General features: G+C 38.4%; 1 protein-coding gene across 1 annotated transcript in view; it reads right to left on the reverse strand.

Annotated features, from left to right (window-relative positions):
* Positions 1-19,588, reverse strand: part of EPYC (epiphycan) — a 42,729-nt gene that overhangs the window by 11,085 nt on the left and 12,056 nt on the right. The window contains exon 3 of the mRNA XM_086398915.1: positions 2,106-2,277. Coding sequence (XP_086255041.1) covers positions 2,106-2,277 — 172 coding nt within the window. The remainder of the gene's footprint in view (positions 1-2,105; positions 2,278-19,588) is intronic.

The raw sequence follows: 19,588 nt of genomic DNA on the forward strand, positions 1-19,588 counted from the left end.
TTTCGTTACTTAGACTCCTTTAAGAAACAAATATTTTAAGTCATAATTTTTCTTACATTGTTTCAAAATTTACATTATTGAGCCATACATTTTACTAGAGCTTTTCAAAAGATTGGGCATTCTACTCCTCTTAATCTTGGCACATCAGATAATTCCAAATCAGTCAACTTGTGAAAGCTCTGAAATTACTTAAAAGTAAGTAATGTTCTAGAGATATTTAATTTCCCTGTTTTGAGGACTTTCTGCCGGGTGTGCACATTTCCTTCTCATTGTGTGTGTCTCTCCCTGGTTCTGTTTTTAGCATGTTCTACCACCCCACAGAAAGTTGACTGTGTGGGAAGAATACAATGTATTCATTAAAGACAGGATTTAGTGGTTTCTGTCTTCATTCCAGCACCATTACGTACCACCTCCATGATCTTGGACCACTTTTGTGGTATTTTAAATTTTAGTTTGCCTATTCATAAAGTGAAAATAGTAATAACTAACACGTACTTAGTACTACTGTGTCTCTTCAAAGACACAATATAAAACACTTCAGTGACTGGCGTATTGGCAGCATTTCACAAAAGACAACTTTTCATATGACTTCTTAGTGAATAGTGAGACACTCATAGAATCAGAGAGTACATTGGTGATTACCAGGGACTGGGGGGAGGGGGGACTGGTTTCAGGTGTGTAAAATGAATTATGTCCTAGACATCTTACAACATGGTGCCTACAGTTAATGTATGTATCATACACTGAACAATTTGTTGACAGTAAGTAAAAAAATTCTATCAATAATAATGAGAATCGCTACCATTGATGATGTTAACTGTGGGCCAGGCACTAAATTTATTCAGTTAATCCTTGCAACAACTCTATGAGGTGACATCTGTTACTGATTACCCCATTTTCTAGATGAGGAAACAAAGGCAAAAAAATATTGAATGCTTTGCTCAAGACTGAATATCCAGCAAATCTGAACGTGGGGATCTGAATGCTCTTTCCTCTCTTTTGTTCTCTCATTGTGTTATGTACTGACTTTTTCTTATATTACCTATAACATCTATTGTCTCTAAGTTGCTTTACATGTCTGTCTCTGTACTAAACAGAAATATCTGTGAAAATAGTAGTCATTTAAAACTGTTTTGTATATCCCGAACTTACAGTACAGAGACATTCAATGTAAGTAAACCTTCACAATGAAAACTATTCATTTTTTTCTGCACCCCCTTCATCAGAGCACACACGTGTGTAAAAGTATTCTAGTGTGAGTCCACTTGAATACCTCCCAAGGTTGACACTGACAAATTCTAACATGAAATATAGACAAACTGTAGACTCACATTTAGCACCAGGAATTCCTTTTATCACCCAAAAGGCCCTGGTTTACATAACTTTCAGGTCCTACAAAGTGGAGTCCAATATTATGGAACCCTGTCTTCTCTTGTCCTTTCTCTGCCCCTGGGACTGAGTGGAAAGGCAGCTTGGTTTCCACTAAGAACACACTCAGGAATCAGAACAACTTTGCTTAACACTCAATGTGTGAAACTCATGTTCAGTGATCTCTGGAGAGTTCCAACCCTTTCTGAGCTAGTTTCCTAGGTAATAATGTAAAAAAATGAATACTAATACCTTCACAGGGAGGTTGTAGTAGTCACATGAGATAATGTGACCTGCTGAGCATTATGGCCCCCAGAAAGTGTGTGCTCAATCAATGGAAAACATTATTACTATCACCACCATCATCCTCACCATCATCACTTATCTCCTTGAAATGCTGGGACTTGGTCTCTCAGCCATGGATTCGGATCTTGCTAATAGTGTATCCTTTAGTCTAGAAATGCATTCATTCCACCACAAAGCTTTTTGAGTAATGATGCCAGACAAATATTTTCACCCCAGATCTTTGGTTATTTGATCATTTCCATCATGCCAAAGCTGAATTATTAAAACTGCTTTATATTTTAACACAAAATACATGTGTATCTCCTGCTTCAAACCTAGCCTCTAGCAAAGCTCTCTCCTTGGGTCATGTGGGTCCCTGCAGAGTTGGAACTTGGCAGTTTTGAGACAGAGACACGTGAACGTCAGTGCAATCCAGCCCTAACGGACCTGACCTTCATTGGTCTGTGGACCCAGAACCCCGGTGAATTCAGGCTCTTGTGGGGAAGAACCGTCGATCAGCCTGGGGGTAGATTCCTCTTCCTCTTCCTCTTCAGCCTCCTCTGGCTGTGGGGGTGGGGTGAGGAGCTCTCTGTTTCCGGAAGGCATCACTGTCGCTATTTCAATCTAAAAAAGAAGCAGAATTTCATCAGGCAGCTTTCTCAATCACCCTTTGTGGCCGTGACACAAATTTAAAAATGTATCCATCTTTGCCACAAGAGGTCGCTGGTGTCCTGAAGTTGAACGCTGTGTGACGCCTGCTTGCCTGGGAAGGCACATGCGGTTCCCATTTTCTTTTTAATTATTTTTGTTTCTCAAATCTTAGTAATAGTTTCCAGTGCCTTTTTAATTATGGTCTTATTGCTCTTTAAAACACCCGCGTATGTTTATTTCATAGGTTTAAAAATAACCTTGTTTATTGTTTTCTAAATACATAGTGTTGCAAGAATGCCTTATTGTGAAAGATTCTGAGAGTAAAATCCAAAATTCCCCTTCCTCCTGCAGCCCCAATTCTACTCCCAATAAGAAACTGATGTGTATTTTCGAGTCCTTTTAATCTTTGATTTTCTAGATTAAAATATTCTGTTCCTTTACAGTGACTTACACTTCCTTTGGTTGCATTTTTAGTGAAAAGTAAATGGCAATCCACTCCAGTACTCTTGCTTGGAAAATTCTTTGGATGGAGGAGCCTGGTAGGCTATAGTCCAGGGGTCGCAAAGAGTCACACACGACTGAGCGACTTCACTTTCCTTTCCTTTATCCTTTATGCTAAACTAAAATATGTAAATGTATGAACACTACATGACTTGACCATGGAATACCATTTCTCACATATTTTCACTATTATTTGAATGACAAATATTACCAATAATATTGGGATATTAAAATTGACCTTCTTGAGAGCTTTGACAATACAAGGCACTTTTATAAAATTTGAAAACCTGGTCAAAGATGGCTTCTATTTTAGATTATTCTTGATTTTCCCTTCTTCCTTGCATGTTTTATGTAGTGAGCTTTTGATTCTAAGAACACTGGCACTTAGAAGAACCCCTTACTCCCAACTTTCTTCCCTTATCTCAGTGTCTGTTTCTTTGTTGTTGTTATTTAGTTGCTACATTGTGTCGGACTCTTTTGCAACCCCATTTACTGTAGCCCACCAAGCTCCTTTGTCCATTGGATTTTCCAGGCAAAAACCTAGAGTGGGTTGCCATTTCCTTCTTCAAGGGATCTTCCTGATCCAGAGATTGAACCAGGGCCTCCTGCATTGACAGGCGGATTCTTTACCACTGAGCCACCAGGGAAGCCCCAGTTTCTTTGTATTGTAAATCCCTACCTCCCTACCCTAATTTCCTGCTGACCTTGAAACTTTGGGTGAGAAATTTGCTCAAGACAATTGGTTGTCAACATGTAGGAACTGGCTCAGAGGTAAAGAATCCACCTGCCAAGCAGGAGACACAGGAGACATGAGTTCCATCCCTGGGTGGGGAAGATCCCCTAGAGGAGGGCATGGCAACCCACTCCAGTATTCATGCCTGGAAAATCCCGTGGACAGAGGATCCTGTGGGCTACAGTCCATGGGGTTGCAAACAGTCAAATACAACTGAGTGACTACACCCGCTCACAGGCTTATGTAGGAATCATCCTTAGAGGACTAGTTTTTTCATGGCACCCTGCTACTGCTAAGTCACTTCAGTCGTGTCCGACTCTGTGCGACCCCATAGACAGCAGCCCACCAGGCTTCACCGTCCCTGGGATTCTCCAGGCAAGAACACTGGAGTGGGTTGCCATTTTCTTCTCCAATGCATGAAAGTGAAAAGTGAAAGTGAAGTCGCTTAGTCCTGTCCGACTCTAGCAACCCCATGGACTTCAGCCTACCAGGCTCCTCGTCCATGGGATTTTCTAGGCAAAAGTACTGGAGTGGGGTGCCATTGTCTTCTCCACATGACACCCTAGAATTTCCAAAGTCTCCCTTTATCACCTTGATTTTTTTAATCCCTCTTTGTTTTCATTAAACACACACACACAAATTACTTTCTAACTTACTGAATGTCAACATGATATGCAAGCTATTGCTTTCATGTTTGAAATATGAAATATGTAAAATAAATAATTACACTAGATACTTTCTGAGTATTTTAGATAGATGTTTCAGATTATTTTAAAATTTTATGATAGACTTATGATTTAATGTCACTTTTATACACTTGAATACATTGCTCCACAAATGAAAATTATCCCTTTAAAGGAAACTAAACTATTTTTTGGTCAATTTATTTTTCTGGATTGTGTCTCCTTCTGTGCAGCTGTAGTTTCTCCATTTCAGCCCTTCCTACATTGTATGGTATTGATTCCATCAGGTTTCTGCCAACCCAAGGCTACTTTACAGTACACTTTGTGTTAGGTCTTCTATCTTCGCCCCTCAAGGCTGTAGCATAGTAGGTGATCAACAAGTGCTAATTGATTATAATAAAAAATTTTGCTTGTCCAAAATATATCTAATTCACAGCTCCACGCTTAGTTTTAGACATTTTGCTAAGAAAAATCAACGAAGGTACTAAAGCTTATTTTACTGCATTTAAAGCATGAAGGCAAACCTAAAGCAAATTACAGTATATTGGGTGCATTAGGAAGCCATACATGAAAATATTATAAAACGTGTCCAGAAATCTCTGCTTGAGAAGCACACTTCCTTAAACAGAGAAACATACGGTTTCCATCTGCAGGGTCAGAAGGAGGCAGTTTCAGAAGGAATGGATTTGCAGAGAGACCAAAAGGAGGTTCTGGGAAGAACGGAAATTGAGACAGATGTTTCATGGAATGGAGGCAGCCTAAAGGGAGAAACACATTCCAGACACGTTGCCTTGAATCTTTAGCTTTGTAGAAAAATGTTTGTGCATACTTTTTTTTACAGATAATTGTTTTTCCACTGATTTGACGTGAAGCTGTAAGATCTCAGTTGTCATTCAATATAATGAGGCAAAACAGCTTTTATGTTTATCAAAAACTGTTTTGTTCATGCTTCCTTGCTAATAAAACGTGAATGTTGAGCAGCTTTTAAAACCGAGGAAAAGGAATGTATTTTCAGTTCAGCAAAGTTACAGAACTATAGCCTCAAAGTACTGTGCCCGGAGAGCCTTTTGCACTGCAGACGCATTTATTCTCACCATTGGATAGAAGTGATTTAGGGTTCTGTCTTTTCCTCTTTAACAATTTTCATACTGTGATATGAAGCGGTGAGGCAATGCATGCAGGGAAATGAGGCCAGGGAAACGTAACCACCTGGCTGTCCGAGTAACAGACTTTTATGCTTAATGCTGCAGAAACCTAAATTTGGGAAGAAACATAAATGGCCAGAAAATACCCCTGCCCGCTTTCTCAAATGCACACATAACTGAGCCTCTGATATAAATATTTATTCTTTTGGAGTTTTTCTCCCCTCCTTTTCATTTTGCCTCCTTATTTTATTCAAACTTGCTCCCTACTGAGTTGACTTTTGATCTGATCATTATATTTCCCTAAATTTAAAGACACAACATCAGGTCATTCCCACGTGTCATTACTTCTTGTGCTTATCTTCTTGACCAGTAGGGTATATCTTTGAGTTAATCAGTTGTCTCGTTCTATTTTCTTGTTTACTGGCCTTGGAACTTTAGATAGTTGATGTCACGGCAGACAGTGTTTAGAAGTACCTTCCATATCCATGAAAGAGGTTTATTTCTATCAGAGATTACAGATGCATAGCCCACAGGCTGGGTAGAGTGCTGAACTTAGTCGCTCAGTCATGTCTGACTCTTTGAGACCCAGTAAGCTGTTGCCTGCCAGGCTCCTCTCTCCATGAACTTTTCCAGGCAAGAATACTGGAGTGGGTTGCCATTTCCTTCTCCAGGGGATCTTCCTGACCCAGGGCTCGAACCCATGTCTCTTGCATCTTCTGCATTGTCAGGCAGATTCTTTACCACTGAGCCACTTGGGAAGTCACATTGAGGTCTCTGCAAATGTCACACTGAAGAGATAATAGTACCAAGAAGTGTCCTCCACCATCCCTTGACCTCCACACGCAGCACAGCCCTGATTCCATGGAGATGACCTCGAACCTCAATGCAATCTCTGAGAAAACAGGGCTGAAATGACCCTGAGGTGGCTTAGATGAAGTTTCTGCTCCTGGAGAAATAAGGACTCTAAGTGGAAAGAAAGTCAGTTACATTTTTTTTTTTTAACCAGATTATGTGTACTCAGACTTTTACTGGCTGTGTTTATATTGTTATTAATAACACTGAAAGATTTGAGACCTTCATTCTCAAATAGTCAGCAGGCAGGGAGCTTAGCTCAGTGTTCTGTGATGACCTAGATGGGTGGAATGAGGTGGGTAGCAGGGAGGTTCAAGAAGAAAGGGATATGTATTTACATATAGCTAATTTATTTAGTTGGATAGCAGAGACTAAGAGTACTGTAAAGAAATTATACTCCAATAAAATTTATTTTTAAAACATAGTCTGCAGAGCTGCTCACAGAAGAAACTTTCTCTGAAAGCACCCAGCACCATTTTAAGTGACAGTAACATAAAGAAGTGGGGATAAATTGGGAGATTGGGATTGACATATATACACTACTATATATAAAAATGTATAACTAATAAGGATCTATTGTATAGCACAGGGAACTCTACTCAATACTCTGTAATGAGCTACATGGGGAAATAATCTAATAAAGAGCAGATGTAATATAACTGACTCACTCTGCTATACTCCTGAAACTAAGACAACACTGTCATCAACTGTACTCCAATAATAAGAAACATAATATTAAACAAACAAACAAACAAAAACCCAAAAAAATCCTTTTAATCAAATCAATTTGCCCTCTAGCAAAAAGTATATCTAAACGATCTACGCAACTGAATTACTACCATTAAGCCTAAATTTATTTGTCCTAATTTCAGAGTAAAACTATAAATAATTAATATGTTCAGAAACAGCCACACCTCTTCTGATTGTCTTATTTTCCACTGATTCTTTCAGTAGACACCTGTTGTTGAGCATGCTACTCACACCTGTTCAGGGTAGTCACAAACTATTTTGGTGCTCTTAAGCATTGTTTGAATTAATTAAAACTAGTATATTTTGTTTTTTGATATTTTAATATTTTTCATCTCTGTGCTTAATCTGTGCTTAGGAGAAGGCAATGGCAACCCACTCCAGTACTCTTGCCTGGAAAATCCCATGGACGGAGGAACCTGGTAGGCTGCAGTCCATGGGATCGCACAGAGTTGGACACAACTGAAACAACTTAGCAGCAGCAGTAGCAGTGCTTAATCTGCACTAAATTTCCAGTGAAAAACTCAATGAAAATGTTATACCTGTGAGATGGAAAGGATGAAAAGAAAATATAATACATGTGAGATGGAAATCATTACTTGGGTTCGATTCCTATCTTTATGAATGAATGAAAGGATCACTAAATGAATGAATGAATTTATAAATGATAGAAAGTTTGGCAGTGTTTATCATTATCTAATCAACCAGACTGAATGCCTGTGCCAAGCATTACAGTTAAGCTATGGTCAACTCTCCATTTTCCCTGTCATTAATATTTTCTAAACATTGATCCAAGAATGAAAATATAATCAATCCTATTGGAAAAAAAATAATGCAGATTTTAGTAGATAAAATAGAGTCCAAGAAAGAGTCACAGTGAGATTCCCAGCCCAAGAAACTGAAGTTACTTTAGATTGTTCTTATGATGTAGATCTGATCAGTGAGAAGAGACTGTTTCAAACCCTTGGGAGCGGTTTCTTGACTCATGACTCTTGACTCATTTGTGATGATGATATAGTCAAAGAAAGGAAAGTGAAGTCGCTCAGTCATGTCTGACTCTTTAAGACCCCATGGACTGTAGCCTGCCAAGCTCCTCCATCCATGGGATTTTCCAGGCAAGAAAACTGGAAGGAGTTGCCATTTCCTTCTCCAGGGGATCTTCCTGACCTAGGGATAGAATTCGGGTATCCCACAAGTAAACTGAAGAAGAGGGTAGTCTAGAAAAATTGAGCCCGGGGAAATATATGATAGTTTGTTATTGTAGCCATCATTGTTTGGAAGAGAGAAACACTAAATTCATTGAACCTAAAGATATCATCTCTAAAATGGAGAAGAGAGGATTCACTGGATCTCACTATGGGCTAGATGAAAATATTGGGCATGGATTGAATACTCATTGTATATGAACAACTGTTATACTCTTTCCATTGATTTGCATGTATTTCTCAAAATAGCCCTCTGTGGAAGGTGCGATGACTGTGCACATTTAATAGATTTATAAACTGAGAATGGAAGGAGGCAGGGCTGAGTAAGCTGTCCGAGGTCGCACAGCTCCTAGGTAGTCAGCCCAGGTTTTAAATCTGATTATGATTGTCATAAAACTACACAACTTCCTTAATACTTACTGATTCTGTACTCAGCCAAAAAAATTTATGCTGAATAATCTAACTTCTTACGTATCTTCATTCTGAGAAAGAGGAGCTCTGGATAGGAGAAGTGAGCATTGTCATCAGTGGAAATGACCTCACATTATAAATTCATAAATGGACTTTCTTGTACATATTTTAAGCCTTGTGTGATTTTTTTTTCTTAGTGTCATTTATCAGCCTACCGTCATATCTGACCATGACTGATGACGTTAGTCTGTTGCTACACATGAAGGCTGAACACCCTACCAAGGCCATGCTCCCCTATGAGAGCACTTGGCAGCCAATCAGTCTTTCTCCTGAAATTGACAAGTATAAAATATATCACATAACACTGATGTAGGTAGAATGTAAAATTCAAGCAGCATTGATTGTAATTTTCTCAATTTTGTAAGAAATAAGCTTTTATGTAGAATGAAGCTCTAGTCTGCTTAAGCTATGATAGTTTCATATATTCATTTTCCTCTTGGGCATTCAGCTGAAATCAGTTTTCCACTTTCTTAGACTCTAGATTGGGCCATGTGGCTAGTTCTGGCCAACTGATAGGGAGAGAGAAGGTCATGTGCAACGTCTGGTTCAAATCAGAAGAGCAAGCATTCTTTCTTCAGGTTTTCTCTCTTCCCTTAATCTGTCAACAGAAGATCCACTGTGACTTTGAAGTCCAAAGGTGAAGATGGTGACGTTCTAACATGAAAGATGTTTGAATCCCTGAATAACTACTTGGAAGGCAGTAAACCCCTTGACCTGCATTAGGTAGCCATGTCAGCAAGATATAAATTTCTTATTGCATTAAGCCATTGGGATTTTGAATTATTTGTTACTGCTGCTGATGTAACTTGCCCTAAAATAGACCTTTCCAATTGTTGTTTTATTATCCATTTCCTAATTAAATTAATGAAACAATTTTTAACATTTTTGGAATTTATTTACCTAGCACATTTCTTTGACATTAGAAAAATATACATATGTGCATGTTTTTGTCTCTTTATCCTCTCTAATTTCTCTTTAACAGACTACTGTTCTTTGATCTAGGTCACTTATGTAGTACTTTGAAATATATCACCGAATTTTACTCAGTTGACCATTATTTCAATTTATATATTTTTAAATCTCAGTATTTTATTAACTTATTTCAAAATTAATAAATCTATATAGTGAATAAATGTCTGAAAGTCTAAATCAAGACTAGTTAATGGCTTTTTTTTTAATCAAAATAGCATACAGTCATAATATTTGATATTAACTTGCTAAGATATGTATGTATTGAAGAAAACCTGTAAATGCTTTCTTTTTTAAAATCTATCCTAATGTACAGCTATTCTTCGTAGATTTGTGTTCAATGCCAAGTTTAAGTGAAAACTGTAACACAAAAGAAACAAAAGCTGATGATTTGAAGGTTGCATTTAATCATATCCTCTCTAGCCGGTGTCTCTTCTGGGACGTCAGTGTTTTTTCCTTTGTTCACATGTTTATTTTCTCATTTCCTTTTCTTGTTGTCAGAAAATGGAGATATTTCATTTTTATTTGCCAGATAGACTGTTTTTTACTTCAGTTTTATCCCGATTTATTCAGGACTCTGTTCACCATCACCCCCTTAGGCTCCAGAAACTTAATAGGTTTCCAATATCTTAGTTCTCACAAAATGTATCATCTAGTTCTAATTGAATGTCTCCAAATGATATTGGTAGGGGACTTTGGCAAAGGCTGTAGAAACATTATCTAATAGCAAAGTCAGTTCATTTTCCCTTTCCCCTTACTGCCCTTGTTCCCCAAGTAAGGTTGCCAGAAGGACAATTTAGCGCAGGCTGAAATCAGTAATCTCTTGAGGATGGGAGTAGGGGGAGAGAGTCAATCACAGTAATTGAAAACAAAGAAGCTGGACTGAAAACCAAGATATTTGGAACCTTTCAAACACTGGCTCTTTATTTTATGATGGAGTAATTTCGTATTTTTTTTTTTAAGTTTCAATCTTTCCCATCCTAACACAAAGCAAATTGTTCCTTCTAACACAGACTTTCTTGAGGCACAAAGTATAACAAACTGTGCCTTTTAATATGCAGGGCGTCTCTGAACACAACTGCTGTTCATTCATGATGACGATTTACATATTATCAGAGGTGATTATAGACATTTTAAACAGGAAAACTTGCATTTCAGAGGATGTTTCTCGGGAGAAGCAGCTAAGATTCAGTTGTCTTCAAAATAGTTATTACATTATATTTTTTCCTATTGTACAGGATTGGTGGTAAAGCCTTGCAAAATTTTCCAAGTTTATAAATCTGACTTAATCTCTCAGTGGCAGAATGACTTTAAACAAATTCAAAAGACCATTCTAACCTAGTATACTAACCTGAACCCTGTTATTGCCACCAGTATGTTCTCTGTAGTCTCTGTAGCTTCACTTGGGGGCTTAATTATAGTTAAAACTTTGTAGAAACAAAAGCAGACTCGAGGACCCTGTGTATACTGCTGCTGCTGCTAAGTCGCTTCAGTTGTGTCTGACTCCGTGCGATCCCATAGATGGAAGCCAACCAGGCTCCCCCATCCCTGGGATTCTCCAGGCAAGAGTACTGGAGTGGGTTGCCATTTCCTTCTCCAATGCATGAAAGTGAAAAGTGAAAGTGAAGTCACTCAGTCGTGTCCGACTCTTAGCAACCCCATGGACTGCAGCCTACCAGCCTCCTCCGTCCATGGGATTTTCCAGGCAAGAGTACTGGAGTGGGGTGCCATTGCCTTCTCCAGACCCTGTGTATATCAGCTCTATAATAACGTAAAGTAACAGATGGCTGTTTTTCAAGGGTTTGAAATCCTTGAATTTGTTGACTATCATATGTTTTTGCAGTCATTAGCCTGATAGAAGTCATTCAGTCAACAGAAGGCTGCTGAGTAGTAGTTAATTGACTCTGGTAATATTTGGCTCTATGATCTTCCTTATTAATCTCAGTATCAAAATGTATGGATCTGCTTTAATCTCCATTCTATATATGTGTTATAGATTCAGTATAGATATGGTGAAGGACTTTTAAACATTCTGAATTTGATTTCATATTTATGTCTTTGATCAGAGTTTCAATATCATAACTCCAGAGAGAACACATTGAAAAAATATTTGATCCATCCTCAATACCTTCTAGATACATTTCATTTGTTCTTCTCCTTATACGCTTTAAGAAATGGAGTGTTTTATATATTTACACATATACTTTTCCTCTTTAAAGCCCACATTGAAAGTTAGCAAAGATATTGACATGATATCACTGTGATTATCCTTTGACGCCCACCTCTTTGCATCTTATATGGAGTACACTGACATCATAAGCCAATAATTGTACAGCCTAATGGATGACAACATTGTTTGACCTCTTATTGTCCTGCCTAGCCTTTTTTTTTTAAATGCCCTATTTTCATTGGATCTTTCCTAATTCCACACATTTCTCATTCTAACACTCCTAGGGAGTGTTATGGTAAACTTTGTCTTGAGTTTGCTGGGAACAGAGAGGCTTACACTGCATTTTTTAGAAAGGCTATGCAGGACAATAAGAGGTGAGGTCCAGTCCTGGGTTAGAAATTAGTGTAATGGAGGAGCATGTCTAGTATAGGATTATCCAACTCAGAAATGTGAAGATGTCCAAAATTTCTTTTGAACAATGTTACTTTTGGCAGATTTATCATTTACTGATTTTTTAATGTCTCTGTAGAAGATGCCACAAAACAATATCTGGAGAACTTTGTCAGAAAATAGTGGTTCAGATGGTAAATAATTCACCTGCAATGCAGGAGACCCGGGTTCAAACACTGGGTCAGGAAGAGCCCCTGGAGAAGGGAATGGCAACCCACTCCAGTATTCTTGCTTGAAAAATTCCACAGACAGAGGAACCTAGCGGGTTACAGTCCATAAGGTTGCAAAGAATCAGATATGACTGAGAAACTAACGCTTTCACTTTTGTCAGAAAAACAAGTCTGGACCGGAAAGAAGAGAGAAGGCTCTCATTACTAGAAGACACACAGTACTAAAGAAGTAAAGGGACCCAACTAAAAAGCATAGTAAACTGGTTAAACACGATAGTAACAGACGAACACTAAAAGAATAGCTGAGGGCCGTCAAATACCCAGTCTGAGTCCTACCCCTAGATATTCTGATTTTAATAATCTAGAGTGTGGTCCAGGCATTAAAATGTTCTTTCTTGGCTCAGACGGTAAAGAATCTGCCTCCCTAGGTTGGGAAGATCCCATAGAGAAAGGAATGGGAACCCACTTCAGTATTCTTACCTGGAGAATTCCATGAACAGAGCAGCCTGGTGGGCTGTAATACAGTCCATGGGGTCGCAAAGAGCCGGACACGACTGAGCGACTTTGACTTTGAAACTCTAGAGGTGATTCAAATATATGGCCAAGGTCAGTGTTAATTCCACAGACTAGAACATAGGAGACGCAAGTGCCAATTAAGTCCTGAACTCTGAAATGTTGAGTATAGCCTTAGAACACACAGTAGAGGGATTGATTTTTACTGGCCTCCCAAGGGCCACAGTCATGAGAGATATCAGCTGGCAGTTTCAGTTCAGGAATCTGCGGAGGTTCATTCTCCAGCTTGAAACAAAACAAACAAACAAAAAAAACCATGGGGAAGCAGTGGAAACTCTCTGGGAGGTAGATTTCTTGAATTTCACAACCTGAAGCAAGGCTAAAAGCCCCTGGGACACAGAGGTTCCAGACTGGAGAAACCCCTGGCTGAAAACCCTTGCATACAACCATCTGTCACTTGAAAGAACACATAGTCAATGCAACACCAGCAGCCAGAAAACCAGGACTTAGCAGGAAAATGGAGTTCAAAGCTTTGAATGTACAGAAAGATAAGCTTCAGATGGATCTGATGATTGGTGGGGTGGTGGTTTAGTTGCTCAGTCATGTCCAACTCTTTGCAATGTTAAGGACTATAACCTACCAGACTCCTGTGTCTGTGGGATTTTCCAGGCAAGAATACTAGAGTGGATTGCCATTTCCTTCCCCAGGGGGAACTTCCTGGCTCAGGGATCGAACCCAGGTCTCCTATATTGCAGGCAGTCTCCTGCAATGCAAGCAGATTCTTTAACAACTGAACCACCAGCGAAGCCATCAGTCACCTCTGCTAAAAAACCGGATATTTAAAACTGGGCCAAGAAAGAGTAATATCTCCAATGATACTGTGAGAGAAGAGACATGGTGTTTGGGGATGTTTTCTAGTTCAGTGCAGCTCATAGGTACATCAGAATGACCTGGAGGGTGGGTTTCTGATTTGTTAGATCTGGAGTGGAACCTGAAAGTTTGCATACCTGACCAGTTTTCAGGTAAATGCTGATGCTGCCAGCTCAAGAATTACACTTTGAGAACAGCTGCTCTCAAAGTTAAACAGTGCCATAATTTAACTTCTAGTGGGAGATTTCTCCAAATTGTACTTAACCTCAAATTCTGTAGGCTAGGGACAATGAACATAAGCTGACCAATATCTGGATGAGGTTAAACCAAAAGTTCTTTCCATCTTCTGAATTCTCAGATACCATCAACTCTCTTCTTGGTCTCTGGCAATAGTATGTACAGGCATGAGGAATACACTTCTGCCTAGAATAGCTGTTTAGGGACTCAGGATTAACATGTTTCTTAAAATTTGATGGAGATTGGGGTCAATATTGTGATAATATTGTATGTGCAATCAGTGCTTCATTCTCTTTAAATATCAGGGTCATGGGAGACTTGGTAATGAACAAACAGCAATTTATGTGTCTTTGAAGAACGACATCTGTACTTGGTAGAGTCCACTTAGGTTGTGAAAAAGGGGAGTTTTGGAGTCCATATTCTTCAATCTTTTAAATCATGAGGCAAGTAATTCTGACTTTGTACTATAATCTCTTTGGATGTAAACATCTTTCTACTTTAATATGGGCTTCCCTTGTGGCTCACCTAGTAAAGAATCTGCCTGCAATGTGGGAGACCTGGGTTCAATCCCTGGGCTGGAAAGATCCCCTGGAGAAGGAAAAGGCTACCCACTCCAGTATTCTGGCCTGGAGAATTCCATGGACTATATAGTCCATGGGTTGCAAAGAGTCAGAGATGACTGAGTGACTTTCACTCATACTTTCTTTTTTTTTCATTTTTTTTTTCACTCATACTTTCATATGGACTTCCCAGGTGGCTGAGTGTGAAAAATCTGCCTCCAATGCAGGAAATGCTTGTTCCATCTCTGGGTCAGGAAGATCCCCTGGAGAAAGAAATGGCAACCCACTTCAGTATTCTTGCCTGGAAAATTCCATGGATAGAGGATCCTGGCAGGCTATAGTCCATGGGGTTTCAAAACAGTCAGACATATCTTAGCGACTAAACAACAACATGCTTTAATATGCAAGGGACATTAATGTGTACTTGTTAACTTTTCCTCCAAAACTTAATAGAGGTAGGGGAGCTATAGGCAAATCTGTATCCTCAATGTTTCTGAAATTGTCTTATTGGTATAATTACTCAGCATTTCACTTCATTGCAGAAGCTCTGATATTAAATAATGGGGCTTGATATAATTTGAGGTTAGAACATAGAACTGAGAGTGAAATTTCAATCTTTGAGATAAATTCACTGATGTGCTTGGACCTACTTCAGGATTTTGTGCAATCAAAAGCTACAGAGGATATCTGAGAGTGCTGGTTGGCCTCATGCAGGCCTCAAGGGCAGGCCTCAGGAATGTAGGAGCCACTGTCCTAAAAAATGGGCTGACTTCCTCTCTTGATGTGGAGAGCTATATTGAACTCAGTGGCCACGCCTAATGGCTTGTGAGGCCACCGGGTTGGGGATTAGGTCCATCCACTCCTCCTAAGGGAAGAAGAATGGTCAGGGTGATTAGTGAGTAGGAAAAGGAGCTCAGCATGAGTGGCTATCTTCTTTTTTAGAAGAAGTTGCCTGCTTGCCAGGAGCATGCGTTCTGTTTTGCCCCTTCATGCAGGCAATAAGGTTTACTGTATGCTGAGGCCTGTGGTTGACTAGCCTTGCCTGTGACTGATGACCTGGCCTATTTCTGAAGTTTTATATTAAAACCCCCACAGTTGCTTCACACCTAAGTCATATATTGCAACTTAGCCTTTATCAGTAATAAGGGGGTTTTTTGAACTCTATTTGTCTTAGTCTCATTTCTGTCTCTCAGTTGATCCTAAATTTAGGTAGGCCATAGCAGGAACATGTATAAGGTCCCTTAAAACCTAACACTATTGCCCAGAAAATTTCTATATGTATCTCTATGTGTCATATATAGAATAGTATGCATTTTCAAATAATATACTCAACCCCTGGCTTCATATTATGTTAACAACTCTTCTCTTTGCCTCACTGTCTTAATTTATATTTTATATCATAATATAATACATAATTAATAATATATAAGATGTGATGTGCATAATATAATACAATATACCTTATATATTTTTGTAAACTATTTTATGAGATAATATTATTGTATATAGCTCATGCTATGCTTAGTCGCTTAGTTGTGTCTTACTCTTTATGACTCCATTAACTGTAGCCCACCAGGCCCCTCAGTCCATGAGGATTCTCCAGGCAAGAATACTGGAGTGGGTTGCCATGCCCTCTTCCAGGGGATCTTCCCAACCCAGGGATCAAACCCAGGTCTTCCACACTGCAGGTGTATTCTTTACCATCTGAGCCACCAGGGAAACCCATTGTATATAGCTTATATTAATCTGATTTTATCTACAATTATATTTATCTATATATTTATACATCTATTTCTGTATTCATTATAGCATTTATGCATGTAACTAGACTTACATACTATTCAAAAACAATAGTAGATAAACACAAGAGTAAAATAACTTATATCTAAGATTTTCTGTCAGGTCTGTGACTCATGACAGATTTGGAGACATAATTTCTCAGCACATCTGTATATTTTGCAGCTGAACTCATAGAAACCTTATGTCCCCAAACTATAGATCTTGTTTATACTAAATTTTTTCACTTCCTTTATTGTGTTGAAGCTGTGTGTTTCTAAGATGACTAGACTGAGAGCTACTGAGGGACAGGGAGGGACTTGGTCTGATTTACCTGCTTCTATTCCTGACTTTCAGCAAAAGATTTGTAAGTGGATCCAAAGTGAACCCATGCCGGTAGAGTTAATCTTCATTATAGCACAAATCCTCTCCCTTCCATGAAGGCTTCTCTGATCACCAGTGCATAACCCTCTGTGGCTGTTGACTAATAACTGATTCCATGGTAAAGATAATATTCACTGAACTAAGTTAAATCATAGTTATTTAGTCTCTTAAGTTGTGTCCAAATCTTTGTGACCTCATGGACTGGAGTATGCCAGGCTTCCCTGTCCTTCACGATCTCCCAGAGTTTGTGTCGCTCATGTTTATTGAGTCGATGATGCTCTCCAACCATCTTATCCTCTGTCACCCACTTCTTCTCGTGCCCTCAATCTTTCCCAGCATCAGGGTCTTTCCAGTGAGTTGGCTCTTTGCATTTTTAAAGCTGCTACCTTCAAAAGTTAACTCTTTCAAAAATTCCCTTAAAAATTATGTTGAATTAAATCACATGTTCTGAAGATAATCTTTCCCATCAGGGTGTTTTCCAGTGAGTCTGCTCTTCACATCAGGTGGCTAAAGTATTGAAGCTTCAGCTTCACCATCAGTCCTTCCAGTGAATATTAAGGACTGATTTCCTTTAGGACTGACTGGTTTGATCACCTTGTAGTCCAAGGGACTCTCAAGTCTTCTCCCAAGATATCTTGGGACTCGGAAGCTGAAACTCAGAGGGTTTTTATGACAGTCCAAGGCCACGCAGTTGGTGTGACAGACTTGAGACTCACACATGAGGAGTCTGACTCCATAGCCCATGTCACTCAACTCTGTGAAAAACTGCCTCTCAAGGATGAATCAGATGTACACATGAGCAACACCCAAAGCTGGTGGTTTCTACCCTCATTCTTTGTAGTGTGCGTGGTAATGATTTAAGTGCCCAGGCAAAGCCAGATTGAGAAGCAAATGTCCTACTTGTTTATTTGCTTAGAGTCTGCACTCTGCCAGTCTATACCTAACCAGTGAACTCCGTTCCTCCAGCACATAATATTTAAATTATAGGCCAATCTCCCTGTTTTGTTAAAGTCTTCAAAATCCTGAATACTATTTGGATTTTTATTCAGCACCAAGTAAAACAGAACAGAATTTTAAATTTATCTTTCTCCCAAATTACCCCACCAGTCAAATCTTGAAAGTGTTGAAAGTGTTCTTTGTTGTCATCATTATATCAAAATTTGGTTCCCAAATAGGCCCTGGGCCATTCATTCAGCCTGAGTTACTAAGAGTATTCTTGTGGGTTCCACATGCTGGCATGTAGGTGATGAAATTGGCTAAGTGTGATGAAATTCTGCGCTAAGCATAAGTCTGGTGCTCAAATTAATTTAAGTGATTTATATTAATTATCTAAAAGAATGTGACCATGAGCACAGGCAATGAAAGCTGTATCTTATTTTCTACTTTATCTTGAAAATGTATGAGGAAGAAATGTGTTTGGCAAAGATTGCTCAATCGCATGTGTTTTACAAAGCTGCTTTGAGTTCAGAAGGATCATCTTTCCTGTCTCTTCCTTAAATACTTTGACAGCTAAGAGAGATACGTAGATAGTGTGTTAATTGTAATCACTAGAAAACTTTTTCTGGTTCCTAATACTCAAATAACTTAATTTCAGAGAAAGTAAGCCTCAATATAGGGCACAGCTAAAAGAAGCAAAGAGGAAAGAGAAGGAATTGGAAAATAATTGAGGTTTTAGTGCCTGGGTCTCTCTGCTTTGGCATCAGAAGAATCTGGTTTAAATTTTACTCTGAAACTTCCTAGTTGAATAAGAACTCTGCTCCTCAGTTGTTCTTAAAAATAAGCCTTATTTCAAGGGCTAGTTTTGATAATTAACTTATATTTGTGGTCTCATAAATAATGTATAGTACAGATACAAACACAAACCGACCACTGGCAAATAATATCAGTGATCTTTTTCTCCTGATGAGCCTGAATTATTGTACATTTTTGTTGCTTCACTTTTTTAAGGTTTTCCAATAGCTTAAAATAAAAATCAAATGGTTTAATGCTGCTTTGGAAAGAAGCATATGGAAACTCAATCAGACAACCATATTAAAGGATCATCAGCAAAATTCTTTCCTCTCATCCTCAGAGTATCTTTGATGAAAAGGGAGGGTAAAGAGAAAGATTAGCTTTTAATTTTTGCCATAGTCTGAAAAGAATATTTACTTCAGGCTGACTGACACTTTAACAAGTTACTTCTTCCAATAAGAGGTATTTTATATGCCAACCATATATTTGAAACTTTAAAATATATTATATAAATTGGCCAAAGTAAGACATAATTCCAGATACAATATAAAGTATTGCATGCCTTTTTCACCAGAAGAAATAAATAGTAGAAATATTTCTAATTTAATTGTTTTTTGTTCAGAATATATAGAGATGAGTTTTGAGACAAACTATCCTCTAGTATTAATGAAGTTGTACACCAATTCATTATACTTGTATAACCTAATTTTAAGATCTTTTTTATATGTCATTATCTAAAATGGACATTGATTTCTGTAAGTAGTTTGCTTACCCATATTAGTTTGCTTCTACTTCAGCAGTTTCAGGTATTACAGGCCATCAACATATATTCTAAATTTTTTTTTTTGCATGACATCCTGTTATGACAAGAGAAAAATCACTGCTCTATTGTTAATTGATACAACTGCCTTCACTGAGTTCTCTCCCATTCCTATAACTTCACTAAATTTAATTTTCATTCCCTTGACAAAGGTTATTGATAAATGCTATTTTTGAAGCTGAATATATTTATTTCAATGGCAGTTTTTTAAGGATAATTTTAAACAATCTGGCCACCTGTTCTTTCTGTGAAATTTAAAAAAAAAAAGGCCTTAATTTTAAGATCAATGGAGAGTAA

Source organism: Bos grunniens, chromosome 5, assembly GCF_055505025.1.
Source record: "Bos grunniens cultivar Pamir isolate PY7600 chromosome 5, Bosgru_T2T1.0, whole genome shotgun sequence".
Lineage (NCBI taxonomy): Eukaryota > Metazoa > Chordata > Mammalia > Artiodactyla > Bovidae > Bos > Bos grunniens.